This window comes from Somniosus microcephalus, chromosome 2 (assembly GCF_052327205.1).
Source record: "Somniosus microcephalus isolate GS21.2 chromosome 2, FLI_Smic_1.0, whole genome shotgun sequence".
Classification (NCBI taxonomy): Eukaryota; Metazoa; Chordata; class Chondrichthyes; order Squaliformes; family Somniosidae; genus Somniosus; species Somniosus microcephalus.
In genome coordinates, this window is record NC_140988.1 from 159,516,445 (window position 1) to 159,531,236 (window position 14,792).

Genomic DNA, 14,792 nt, shown 5'->3' on the forward strand with positions numbered 1-14,792 from the left:
GCTCCTGGTTAAGCAGTGCCTCGATTTTAAAATTTTCATCCTTGTTTTCAAATCCCTCCATGGCCTTGCCCCTCCCTAGCTCCATAATCTCCTTCAGCCCTACAACCCTCTGAGATATCTCCTCTAATTCTGGCCTCTTGATCATCCGTGATTTTAATCGCTCCACCATTGGCGGCTATGCCTTCAGCTGCCAAAGTTCTGGAATTCCCTTCCTAAACCTCTCCGCCTGTCTACCTCTTTTTCCTCCTCTAAGACGTTCCTTAAAACTTACCTCTTTGACCAAGCATTTGGTCACCTGCCCTAATATCTCCTTATGTGGCTCGGTGTCAGATTTTGCCTAATAATGCTCCCAAGTGCCTTGGGACGTTTTACTATGTTAAAGGCGCTATATAAATACAAGTTTTGTTGTTGTTAATTAAATTGCTTCAAACACTAATGTGTTTGTTACTAATATTGCTCAGCGTTATTTCAACCCATTGGTCTTACTGGTCTGCTCAGTTTTCTGACAAGGGTATATTTCCTTTTCTCATCTTTTAAGGCAGCTTTGAGACTATGAGCTTCCTACCTCATATCTGTTCTATCACTAAGACCGCTCATTTCCACCTTCGCCTGTCTCCGCCCTTGGCTCAAATTATCTGCTGCCAAAACACTCACCCATGCCTTTATCACCTCTATACTTGACTATTCCATCACACCCCTGGCCGGCCTCCCTGGTTCTACCCTCCATAAACTTGAGGTCATCCAAAACTTTGCCGCCCGTGTGCTAACTCACAGCAAGTCCCAGTCACCCATCTCCCCTTTGCATGCTGACCTACATTGACTCCCAATTAATCAATGCCTCTACTTTTAAATTCTCATCCTTGTTTTCAAATCCCTCCATGGTCTCGCCCCGCCTTATCTCTCTAATCTCCTCCAGCCCTGTAATCCCCCTAAACCTCTGCGATCCGCCTATTCTGGCCTTTTGAACATCCCCGATTTTAAATGCTCCACCATTGATGGTCGTGCCTTCTGCTTCCTAGGTCCTAAGCTCTGGAATTCCCTCCATAAATCTCTCCTCCTCTCCACTTCTCTTTCCTCCTTTAAGACGCTCCTTAAAATCTTCCTCTTCGACCGAGCTTTTGGTCACCTGCCCATACATCTCCTTATGTGGCTTGGTATCAAAATCTTTTTTTGCGCTAAAACTCCTGTGTAGCGCCTTGGGATGTTTTATTACGTTAAAGGTGCTATACAAATAAAGTTGTTGTTGTTGTATCCATTTTTATTTTTAAAATTTTATAGTTTAGCTTCCAATTTAATCTCCCATGAACTCCTTACATAGCCCGACATCTGGTCTTCTGACATTTTGTATATCCGTGCTGTTATTTTTGGCCTTAGCCCTTCTTTTCGGTATCAGATCTAACGTATAATATGTTATGTTACAAGAAGTCAGGTGGAACTGTCAAGAGGGTAAATTGGAAGACTGAGAATAAGGGGCTCTAAGCAGTAGTACTGCCTCACTTGAACAGCCACTTACTAGTAAGCTCTTGTTTAGGAACATGCAATTATGAGGGTTTTATGGATGGATTGGAATTGACTTTTACTCCAAGCAATATACGGTAACACAAAGCTATCAAAACACTTCATTGCAGACACATAGGATCAATGCAATCTACTACATCTAAATAGGTAGGTCTTTATGGGGTTTTCCACCAACAGACCTAGGCAACTTCAAGCAATTGATTCCCTGTTGATGGAAGTTCCCATACTGGCTAAGATTCCAGGTGCTTAGAATTTCTGGAATGCATTGTTCATTTGGATCAGTGCATAATGCCTCAGTGTGACTATAAGCTCAATCAAACTGAAGAGGAACAGCAGTTTGTTTCATTGGTTTTAAAGTGACATTTCAGGCAGGAAGCATGCATATTTCTGACTTGGTAACACCACACTTTCACAGTCTGCGAATAACAACGGTGGGGGGAGGGGGGAAGAATTTTCTTGTTGCTATTTTGTTACAAAATCGCAAATGTGTTTGCCATACAAGCATTTATGATTTTGTGACGGTGAATAACGGAAACCTCCCACCCGTAAGATACACTTTTACACCTCAATATTACTACATGGAGGAGCTCGTAATTGATGCTGCACATGGCCACTTTAGCTGATGATGGGCCCCATCAAAAAGGCCGTTACAAATTTAACTAGTATTGGCAAATAATGCATAGTTTCAAGAATAGAAAACACAACAGGACTATTATTATAAATCTTTTAAAAAGATACCATTTTCTCACCTGAGGCATTTTCCATCCAAAGCAGCCAAAACATCAGCATTACAAATATGGCAATTCCAGAAACTTCCAGAACCAATAAAGCTGGTCATCTAAAGTTTTACTGTATTTTGATGTTTATTGATTAAATTAACAGAATAATGATACAGAAATATCACTGGGACTATTATTTTGTTATATTCTTTCATAGCAGTTAGCTACAACTGACAGTGATAACTGAAATAGGAATGATTTTACCTTTCCCACATTACAACAGTGACTGCACTTCAAAAAGTACTTCATTGGCTGTAATGCGTTTTGGGACGTCCGGTGGTCGTGAAAGGTGCTATATAAATGCAGGTCCTTCTTTTTTTTATTTGAGATACCTTACAGTGTATCGATGTTCCAATGAATTAAAAATAAACCTTTAAGTGCAAGAACTATGACTGCTGCATTTATATCTCCTATTGCACTCAATCAAGTAGGTTTACCAATGTGTTTAATGAGTTCCTGTACAATCTGCCTCTCGTTAAAATAGAAAAAAAAAATCTTATCTTGATGACTTTCATCGAGCGTTGAGATATCAAGTGTACTTACGGGAGGTCCTGTAAAGAGAAAGACAAAAAACATGCTTAGTCATGAGACCACCAACAATTTAAAGACCATTTCAAAGGTAGAAGGTTCAGAGTAAATAGAAAAACAGGAAACTTCCTTGTCTTGTTAATCGCAAAAGCATATGGTGGTGTTTCTTACTGCCAACTCAATTTGAATTCTGCTTTCTACAGCAGAGCCCGGCAATTCCACATAAGAGTGAATCACTCCGTAGAATTTATATAACATTTTACACACCTTTTCCCTTATTTAGCTGTGGCTACAACCTAGAAATTACTATTGCCAATATTGGTGAACAAGGGTTCATATGACATTCCCCTGTCCATTATTTTAATGGGTTAATGCCTCTGCTACAGTAGCGTAGAAAGGAATATCATATGAACTAATATTTTTAGATTGTAGGAATGGTCTAATTCCTATCAAGAGACTGAAGTCGACTCAGGCGATCAATCAAAAGTTTAATGTAAAACTAACTGAGTTTAACAGACAAATGCAAGAGAACTACGGATACAGGTCTTTACAATTCGAAGGCTCCACGAGGACTGCCCGGGCGGTCCTGTGGATGGCGTCATGACGTCATCACGTTTTTCCCGCCGTTGGAGGATCACGTGATTAACGGCATGACGTCATCGCGTTTGCCCACGCTCTTAAAGGGACCGCTCTGTACATGCAAACAGTATATACAAAGATACAGGTTCAGGCTGTAGCTAACAGATTGTTAAAGGGAATTATGTACAGTTGTTCAGAGTCCCTTAGTGGCTCTGCCACAATATTACTATTCTTCAATACACCGGAGAGTCTTTTAAGAAATACTAACTTTTCCAAAAATAAGGGATCATTTTCCAAGTATGCGCTGGCTGCAGGAAACATCCTCCAACCACTGTCATCTCATATGGAAGAGTTTCTTCCAATCTTCCAATCATCAGTGGGTGTACCTGTGATTTTTTGATATTATGCTGGCATCGGGCAAGATTCTTCACCACTAGTGCATACTTAGAAAATGACCATGGCCCGGAATTTGCTGTCTGGACGATAGTGAACTGGCAGAGTTCGCCGTCATTCCGCCTTTGAAGCTGACTGCAACATTGGGATTTGGCGCAGGTGCATGTGGAAATCCTGAAATTGCAGTCTGTCTTTTCTCCAAAACAGGCTACACTGTGCACCCACCCCCACCACCTCCACAGAGCCGGCAATCTGTGTAATCACCCAAATCAGGGAAACTGTCGAAAACCTCGGCTCTTCCGCAGTAATTACACTGTTAAATTCCCCGCTAAACGTTAGACCCAAAGGGATTCAGTGTAACTGGGGTTTTAACAGTGTTATTACTGCTAAACAAATGTTAAGTGCCTGGAAAACTAATTTTGTCCAGTGTGAAATTTGACCACTTTAATAAAAATTTAAATTTTTAAGAAACTTTTTTAAAAATGTTTTTCAATTTTTTTTTAAAGTTTGTCCCTTTTTATTTCAGGTTTGCCTTTTCCCCATGTGAGAGCCCCAATCTTTGTTTTGAGCTCTCTAACATTTTTAAAATGTTAGAATTTTAAGGGCTTACCCACTTCCTTGTTTGCTGTCTGTGAAAATTCTGCCATTTGATTGGCTGCTTAGACAGCTTGCTGCCATCACAGCAGTTCGCACAAGGTGATCCCCACTACAGCTTGTTGATTTGAATTGAAAGTTGGAAAACCTGAGGTTCTCGGCACAGGGATCGTGTACTTTGGGGCCGGGGGCAGACGCCTTTGTTTCACTGCTGACCTTATTTTTTTGAATAATTCAACTGCTATATCCTCAATCCAGCTGTTTCTACCTCCATTTCAAAACAGCTGGAGTGGCAACAGCAACGAGAAATGATCAAATCTGTCACTCTGCCATCATATTACCCAGTAAATGCAGGCAGGCTGTAGGTGAGAGGAGATATGTCACTGCATTATGCTAATCCTGTTCATATTCATAATACAAGCTGTGATGTGGTAGCAGCAAACCAACTCTGATTGACTTTTATGACCTAATTAATTGGTAAGTAATCAGTGGTGAAATCTCAATATTCGAAATTCTATCACAGGCTATGCTATTTAAAATATACACAGCTCCTTTAAAACCTCATATTTATAGCCACTGCAATATTGGACTATACATTTCACATCCATGCATAGCGACATTAATTTTGCGTTGATTCAACCAGAGTAATGTAATTTGCATGTGACACTACTCAAGCTGGTTTAACCAAGTGGTAAGCATCTACCTCAGAGAGACACACTATTAGATTTAACCAGCTGCAGTGCAACTATAACTGGAATGGTACGAGGTTTGCAAAGGTCCCAGGTATGACCTTTTACTATAGCAAAATACTGCAGATGTTGGAAATCCGAAATAACAACAGAAAATGCTGGAAAAACTCAGCAGGTCAGGCAACATCCGTGGAGAGAAATTTGAGTTGACGTTTCGGGTTGGACCCTTCTTCAAAACTGGAAAGCAAAGAAACTAGATCGAAGGCAGGGCTGCGATCGGACAAAAGAATAAAAGAAACAAAAGAAGTAAAAGAGATTAGAAGCTAGACGAGATGGTAATAGGCTGGGATTAGGTGTAAAGTGTACTGGCAGGGCAAAAGATAGCTGCCAGGTGTGAGAGAGAAACAAAAGGAAAGGGGGGGGGGGGAAAGGAGTGGAACAATTACAAGAGAAAATGAATTGGCCTCTTGTATTGTTCCACGGAAGCTCAACGTAAACTCGAGGAACAGTACCTCATCTTCCGATTAGGCAGTCTGCAGCCTTCCGGACTCAATATCGAGTTCAACAATTTCAGATCATAAGCTCGGCCCCCATTTCATTTTCTCTTGTAATTGTTCCACTCCTTTCCCCCCCCCCCCCCTTTCCTTTTGTTTCTCTCTCACACCTGGCAGCTATCTTTTGCCCTGCCAGTACACTTTACACCTAATCCCAGCCTATTACCATCTCGTTTAGCTTCTAATCTCTTTTACTTCTTTTGTTTCTTTTATTCTTTTGTCCGATCGCAGCCCTGCCTTCGATCTAGTTTCTTTTCTTTCCAGTTTTGAAGAAGGGTCCAACCCGAAACGTCAACCCAAATTGCTCTCCACGGATGTTGCCTGACCTGCTGAGTTTTTCCAGCATTTTCTGTTGTTATTATGACCTTTTACTTATTCGGGCTGGCAGTCATGGGCAGTTGCACACAGCTCTCTTCACATTATTAAAAACAATGGAAAAAACTGCCGGGTAGCAGAGGGGTAACCATTACTTTTAAAAACAAACTCTGAGAACTAGAACTGAACAGTGCTCCAGAATGATTGAATCTAATGATGTTATTTCAGCTGATTTAAAGAATAATATGATGAAGAAATGTCTGTTCTTTCCTACATTTGTCTTTTGTCTGTACCGAGCCCAACATTTGAATTTCACAAACAATCATTTTTCCAGCTGTTGCATGAGAGAAGAAAAAGGCTTGTTTTAAAAGCTGTGAATAACATTCAGTGCTTCAGAGCAAGTACTAAACTTCACATTTCTGAGTAACACAACAGCCATATTTTCCTGTATTTGGGAAAAAAAAAGGAGAAATGGCTGTTTCTCTTCGTAATGTATGACTCGCGAATGACATTGCAGGAATGCTCAATTTCTAAATGTGAGATTCCCGGGAATACAATTTCATGAGCAGTAACAAAAAGCAGCCAATACAATACACCTGTAAAATTGATCCTTTAATACTTCTCAAGCAGCCAACGTGCCACTAACTGGGGTAATTTTGACTTTAAACAATGGTGTAAAACGGCTGATATCGGCTCGGCCACCTGATTTTCGTTTCCATTGAAGTCAAATGGAATATCCCATTTGTTGCACGGAGAATGTAGTGGTCGACAAGACATACTTGAAGAGCACAGTCACTTGAGCAGAATCTCTCGCCGCCCCCAACTGGATTAGGCACCAATGGAGATACGCACATTGGAAGATAACAGTGGTGAGGGAGAAAAACAGGGTGAGCCACAAGGGGTCAACTAGTGCAGGGTGGAAGCCTGGCGTGTTGACAACCAGAGATCGATAAAGTTTTGAATATTAAGGAAATCAAGGGATATGGGGATAGTGCAGGAAAGTAGAGATGAGGTAGGAGATCAGCCATGATCTTATTGAATGGCAGAGCAAGCTCGAAGGGCCAAATGGCCTACTCCTGCTCCTATTTCTTATGTTCTTTCCTGAATTGTATACAGATTTCACTCTGCCTGCTTTCAACAGAGGATGGTACAGCTTCAGGGCCCTATTGAAGAATCTCTTGCCTCCACACATACACATTGGAAGGTGAGATGGTCAAGTTGGAATAAAGATTGTTTACACTGCAGTCTGCCACTGACATGCTAACACCAGTGGTATCTGCAGCGGCAGCTATACAGGCCACAGAGGCTTCTATCTCTCGTGAATGCTCCCACTACTGTTAATGGAGGATTAGGGGTCCGACATGGAGTCTTCAACTCATTTAGAGAACAGTTACAGGCAGTGTTAAGGGAAGGATATTGAGATCTCACAGGTGCCCAGAGATCAGTGCACTGATGCAGGTACATCAGGATTAGTCATAGATACTGCACAACTTCTATATCCACTGCAGCTCGTTAGTTAACTATACAGCTACCCACCAATGCTACTGCCTCGGTGAGGGGGTGGGGGGGCAGCACTTTGTAGTACACATCTGCAAAGTAATATGGAGAAGTTCACAATAGCCAAGGGAGAAAATGCACTAAACATATACAACAAAGCACTGAAAATGACCCCTCCTGGCCCCCACTGGAGTTGACATTGTTAGCTTTCCTTTCTGCTGGCACCATATCTCTTCGCTTCAAAACCACCGCCAGCACTCCCCAATCAATAAACCCACCCTCAACCAATTCACCCTTTCTACCCACCACCCCATCCTAGCCTACTTTTCCACTCTTAAGGTCCTAATGTCTCTCATTGCCTCTCAGCTCCGTGCCCATTTCCCTTGAAGCTCCCTGTTTGAATCCCTTTAATCTGGATTCCACCCACCTCACAGCAGTGAAATGGCTCTAGTTGAACCCAAAAATGATATCCTCTGTGACTGCGACTGTAGTGTGTTGACATTCCTTGCCTTCGCTACAGTTTTTGATTATGGTTGATCATCCCATTTCCTTCACTGCTTCTCCTCTGATGTTCAGCTCCAGGGGACTACCCTTGCATGGTTCCAACCATACACATCCAGGCAAAGCCAGTTCATTCCTAGCAATGGATTCTCTTCCCTTCCCTGTACTGTCACCTCCAGTATCCCTTAAGGATTTATCTTTACTCCCGTCCACTTCCTCGTCTATATGTTGCTCCTTGGCAACATCATCCGCAGGTTTAAGTTTAGCTGTTGACGATACCCATTCTGTACGACCTCTCTTGACTCCATGACCACTTCCATCCCTGCGAGCCTGCCTGTCTGACATCAAGGTGTAATGAAATCTGTTTGTCTTGATCCTGTATTCGTTTTGCACTCATGTATATTACCCTCCTCCACTGTGTATAGTTTCACTTCCTCTTTCCCGACTAACCTGGGAGGTTTCAGGTCTTGGCTCTTGGCTCCGCCCCGACTTCTCTTACATAAAGATCCCAGGATCTGTATGACTCATTCCTGTGAACCAGTCGGCGTGTTGAGATGTTAGCTCTGATCTTAGTGATTAAAAGCCTACTTGTTTAAGTCTATAACTTCTAGTTTTGTGGTTATTGAAGGCCCATCAATTTTAATCACTAAAGAATACTAGGATGGATCGACTCCTAAAACCAGAGCGTCTGGACTTGGATCCACATTCTGCTGAAGCATCAAATCAATTTGGACACTGGCTCAAATGCTTCGAACTCTTCGCGGAGGCCTCATCCGCTAGTGAGGTAGATAAACTGAGTCTACTGACTACTCGCGTAAGTCATCGGATTTATTCGTTCATCCGGGACGCCACCTCTTACATGGAGCCTGAAGGCCCAATACCAGAGGCCGGTAAACGAAGTGTACGCCAGACATCTGCTGGCTACACGCAGGCAGCGACCAGAGGAATCAATGGACGATTTCTTACAGGGCCTAAAGGACCTGGTCCGGGACTGTAACTGCAAGGCTGTGACGGCCAACGCGTACTCTGACGAATTGGTCTGCGATTCCTTCATCACGGGCCTCAAATTGAATTATATCCGGCAGAGACTGCTGGAGAAGGAGGTCCTGGACTTAAAAAAGGCAGTGCCCACTGCGCGATCGCTGGACGTGGCCCAGAGAAACTCTGACTCTTATTCTTCCGGCCATGCGGCCCTCACCGCCTTGTGCGCGCCAAGGGGGCCGCCATCTTGGAATCAGCCACCTTCCCCATCCAGGTCTCAGACCAGCTCTACGCCGCTGGAGTCCCCACACAGAAGTTCACCCAGGAGTCCTACTACAGCGGCAATGTCTCGAGGCCCAAAATGCTACTTCTGCGGCCAGGCCAAGCACCCCAGGCAACGATGCCCAGCGAAGGACGCTACATGCTTCAAATGTAAGAAAAAGGGGCATTTTAGCAAAGTCTGCAGGGGGAATCTGATTTCCAACTCCGTCACCGCCTCGTGCGTGCTGTGCGGGCCGCCATCTTGGGATCCGCCATCTTTTCCCGACTCAACGGCCGCCCAGGGCCCAACAGTGGCTTCGATCACGGTGGATCAATCCAGGCCACACCCGTTGACAAAATCCATGATGGACATACAGGTAAATGGGAATTTAACGAAATGTTTAATTGACTGTGGGAGTACCGAGAGTTTTATCCACCCTAGCCTGGTACGGCGGCACTCATTAACGGTAACCTCTACACGGAGCAGAATTGCTATGGCTGCTAAGCCCCACACTTCGGACATTTTGGGCTACTGTGTGGTAACACTGACTGTAAAAGGCACGGACTACAAGGATTTTAAACTCCTCGTGATGCCAGAACTCTGTGTTAATGTAATCTTGGGCCTGGACTTCCAGTGCCACCACGAAAGTGTCACGCTAGCATATGGCGGGTCCCAGCCGCCACTCACAGTCTGTGGCCTATCAACCTTAAAAATCAGCCCACCCTCTTTATTCGCTAATCTCGCACCGAACTGTAGGCCCATAGTGACCAAAAGTAGACGGTACAGTCTGGAAGACAGACACTTTATCAAGGCGGAAGTGGACAGACTCCTGCGGGAAGGCATTATTGAATGCAGTACCAGCCCGTGGCGTGCCCAAGTAGTCATAGTTAAAAATAGCGAAAAGAAACGGATGGTAATTGACTACAGCCAGACTGTTAATATTTATACCCAGCTGGACGCCTACCCTTTACCCCGCATATCAGAAATGGTCAACCAGATTGCGCAATACCGACTCTTCTCGACTATCGACCTCAAATCCGCGTATCACCAGCTCCCCATTAGAACGGAGGACCGCCCATACACCACCTTCGAGGCGAACGGGCGCCTCTACCATTTTCTCAGAGTGCCCTTCGGGGTAACAAATGGGGTCTCGGTCTTCCAACGTGAGATGGACCGCATGGTTGACGAGAATAAACTACAAGCTACCTACCCCTATCTGGACAATGTCACTATCTGCGGGCACAGCCAGCAAGACCACGATCGAAATCTTGCGAGATTTTTAAAAACTGCCCTAAAGCTGAATCTAACCTACAACGAAGACAAATGTGTCTTCAACACAACCCGTCTCTGTATCCTCGGCTGTGTGGTGGAAGATGGGGTAATTGGACCGGACCCTGACCGATTACGCCCTCTAAAGGAACTGCCCCTGCCACACAATCCCAAAGCTTTAAAAAGGTGCCTGGGATTTTTTTCATATTATGCCCAATGGGTGCCCAATTACTCTGATAAGGCCCGACCCCTCATTAAATCGACGTCCTTCCCACTATCAGCTGAAGCTCGGGAGGCTTTCACCAGTATTAAACAGGACATTGAAAGGGCTGCAGTGTGTGCAGTGGACGAATGCATTCCCTTTCAAGTCGAAAGCGATGCGTCAGACTTTGCCTTAGCTGCGACCCTCAATCAGGCTGGGAGACCTGTGGCCTTCTTCTCCCGAACCCTTCAGGGACCTGAAATCAGGCACTTTTCTGTCGAGAAGGAGGCACAGGCTATAGTGGAGGCAGTGCGGCACTGGAGACACTACCTAGCCGGCAAACGTTTCACCCTGCTCACCGACCAGCGGTTGGTGGCTTTCATGTTTAATAACAAAGGGGGAAAATCAAGAATGACAAAATACTCAGGTGGAGGATCGAACTATCCACGTTCGACTATGATATTATGTACAGGCCGGGAGCCCTTAATGAACCCCCAGACGCCCTATCGCGGGGAATGTGTGCCAGCATTCATACGGACAAATTACAGGGTCTCCACAACGACCTCTGTCACCCAGGGGTCACCCGACTATACCATTTTATAAAGTCCTGCAATCTGCCCCACTCCATCGAGGAGGTCAAGGCAATGACCAGAGCCTGCCGCATCTGTGCGGAATGCAAGCCTCGTTTCTACAGGCCTGACCGTGCACACCTTATCAAAGCCACACGACCATTCGAGCGCCTAAGTCTGGACTTCAAGGGACCCCTTCCCTCTGCCGACCGTAACGTATACTTCCTCAATATCATTGATGAATATTCCCGCTTCCCCTTTCCCTGCCCAGACATGACCAGTGCCACGGTCATCAAGTGTCTCTGTAATCTATTCTGCATGTTTGGCATGCCGAACTACATACACAGCGATAGGGGGACGTCATTCATGAGTGACGAACTGCGCCAGTTCTTGCTCTCGAAGGGAATAGCCACTAGCAGAACCACTAGCTACAACCCCCGGGGTAATGGGCAAGTGGAAAGGGAGAATGCTACTGTTTGGAAGGCTGTCACATTAGCCTTAAAGTCAAAGGCCTTCCGACCTCCCTCTGGCAGGAAGTCCTCCCAGACGTGCTCCACTCCATAAGGTCTCTGTTATGTACTGCCACTAACGCTACCCCTCACGAAAAGATGTTCGCTTTCCCCCGGAAATCCACCTCGGGCATATCTCTACCCGCGTGGCTGACGTCTCCGGGGACAGTACTATTGCGGAAGCACGTGAGAGGCCATAAAACGGACCCCCTTGTGGAAAAGGTACAGCTCCTCCATGCAAACCCTCAGTACGCCTATATCGAATACTCTGACGGGCGAGAGGACACTGTTTCCATAAAAGACCTCGCTCCCTCGGGGAGCGGAGAGAACGATGGGAGACTACCCGATGAAGACCTACACTACAAAGAGACAGGACGCCCAGAGGTATCAATACCCAACTTTAACCTGGAGGACACTGCAGATAACCTGGAAGACACTGCGGAGGCCCGGACAGTGGAGGAACCAGAATCCACTCCCCTAGAGGCACCCCAACCGGCTTTGCGCCGATCACTGAGAACTGCAAAACCTCCTGACAGACTCACTTATACCAACTTTTAAGAAACATCACCCCGATGGACTAAATCTATAGAAGGGGTGAATGTAATGAAATCTGTTTGTCTTGATCCTGTATTCGTTTTGCACTCATGTATATTACCCTCCCCCACTGTGTATAGTTTCACTTCCTCTTTCCCGACTAACCTGGAAGGTTCCAGGTCTTGGCTCTTGGCTCCGCCCCTGACTTCTCTTACATAAAGATCCCAGGATCTGTATGACTCATTCCTGTGAACCAGTCGGCGTGTTGAGATGTTAGCTCTGATCTTAGTGATTAAAAGCCAACTTGTTTAAGTCTATAACTTCTAGTTTTGTGGTTATTGAAGGCCCATCACAAGGGCTCTAAAATCTGCAGTTGTTCTGGTAGACTCATACTTAAGTTCAAAGGGAATCTGCTGGAACAGTCGCAAATTCAGCTGGGAACAGGATATGACTGTGTTTTTTGATGAAGTAATGGAGAGGGTTGATGAGGGTAGTGTGGTTGATGTTGTGTATATGGACTTTCAAAAGGCATTTGATAAAGTATCACATAATAGACTTGTTAGCAAAATTGAAGCCCATGGGAGTAAAGGGACAGTGGCAACATGGATGCAGAATTAGATAAATGACAAAAACAGAGAGTAGTGGTGAACAGTTGATTTTCAGACTGGAGGGGACAGTGGTGTCCCCAGGGATCGGTATTACAACTACTGCTCTTTTTGATGTATATTAATGGCTTGGACTTGGGCATACGGGGCATCATTTCAATGTTTGCAGATGAAACAAAACTCAGAAAAATTGTAAACAGTGAGAAAGATAGTAGCAGAATTCAGGAGGACATAGACAGACTGGTGAAATGGGCAGACACATGGCAGATGAAATTTAGCGCAGAGAAGTGTGAAGTGGTGCATTTTGGAAGGAAGAATGAGGAAAGGCAATATAAACTAAATGGTACAATTTTAAAGAGGGTGCAGGAACAGAGAGACCTGGGGGTTTATGATCAGATATCTTTGAAGATGGCAGAACAAATTGATAAGGCTGTTAGGCAGGCATACGGGATCCTGGGAGTTGTAAGTAGAGGCATGGGCTGGATTTTGTGAATGGAGACGAGTTGGAGGCGGGACTGCTGCTTGTCGTGTCAATGTCCCGCCTCCATCCTCGTTAATCAGGGGATTTTCCCCTGATTAACCTTGTTAAGCCCGCCCTTTTGGCTCAGCAGGCCAATTAGGGAGGAAGTCAGTGACAGAGCACATCAATGTCCGACGTGCTATCTGTCAAGACTTCTTGAAAGAAGAAATGTCAGCGCTTGACAGCTCTGTGAAGCTGTCAAACACTGACACTCTCTGTAGTTTGATGAGTCCTTGTGTTCAGGACTCATCAATCCTTTCAACTTTGTAAATTTTACATGGCTGTTGGTTCGGAGGATCCAACAGCCAGTCTGTGAAATCGACAAGGAGGATGTCGGGTCTCCCCATCCAGCGCGGCTGAAGGTTGTAGGAAGAAAACAAGGTAAGTGAACATTTTAAAAAACTTATCATTCACCTTACATACTTACCACTCCACACTTGCACCCATCACTCACCTCTACATCTTACTTCCAGATGCCTCCAACCGCCGCAGACTTCCTTCACGCCTCCTCCAACCCGGAGGGGTTCTCTGAGGTCGGGAAGCCTTCACCTGTGAAGGTAAAATGGCACTAATCCTTTTTTCTGCCTGTTAACTACCTGTTAACAGGCAGTTAAAAGGATTAAATGCCTTTCCCGCCTCCAGGAGACGGGAACCGAAGCAGTACATCTTTCCACCTCCTGGCAAAAGGGCACGGAGGCGGGTTTGCCATCTGCCCCCACTTTCTACTACTTTACCGGCAGTCCAGCCTCCATGCCCGCCTCCTCAGGGCTTGGAAAATTCAGCCCATAGAGTACAAGTGCAAAGAAGTTAGGCTAAACCTTTGTAAATCACAGGTTAGGCCTCAGCTGGAAAGGCCTTGGAGAGGGTGCAGAGGAGATTTACTAGAATGGTACCAGGAATGAGGGACTTCAATTACGTGGAGAGACTAGTGAAAGTGGGGTTGTTCTCCTTGGAGCAGAGAAGGTTAATGGGAGATTTAATTTAGGCATTCAAAATCATGAAGTGGTTTGATAGGGTAAATAAGGAGAAACTGTTTCCACTGGCAGTCGGTAACCAGAGGACACTGATTTAAGGTGATTAGCAAAAGAGCCAGAGGCGAGATGAGGAGAAATTTCTTTTATGCTGCGAATTATTAAGATCTGGAATGCATTGCCTGAAAGGGTGGTGTAAGCAGATTCAATAGTAACTTTCAAAAGGGAATTGAATAAATACTTGAAGTCTAGAAATTTGCAGGACTATGGGGAAAGAGCAGAGAAGTGGGACTAATTGGATAGCTCTTTCAAAGATCCGACACAGGCACAATGGGCCGAATGGCCTCCTTCTGTGCTGTAAGATTCTATGAGAGTCAATGATCTCAGCCTTAAACCACAATTTCCGGATGGCCTTGTGGGGTT

At 45.0% G+C, this 14,792-nt stretch overlaps 1 protein-coding gene across 1 annotated transcript in view; it reads right to left on the bottom strand.

The window, feature by feature from the left end:
* Positions 1-941: 941 nt before the first annotated feature.
* LOC147123076 (collagen alpha-1(XXV) chain-like) overlaps positions 942-14,792 on the bottom strand; it is a 533,163-nt gene continuing 519,312 nt past the window's right edge. The window contains exon 4 of the mRNA XM_086004060.1: positions 942-2,848. Coding sequence (XP_085860186.1) covers positions 2,721-2,848 — 128 coding nt within the window. The 3' untranslated portion in view covers positions 942-2,720. The remainder of the gene's footprint in view (positions 2,849-14,792) is intronic.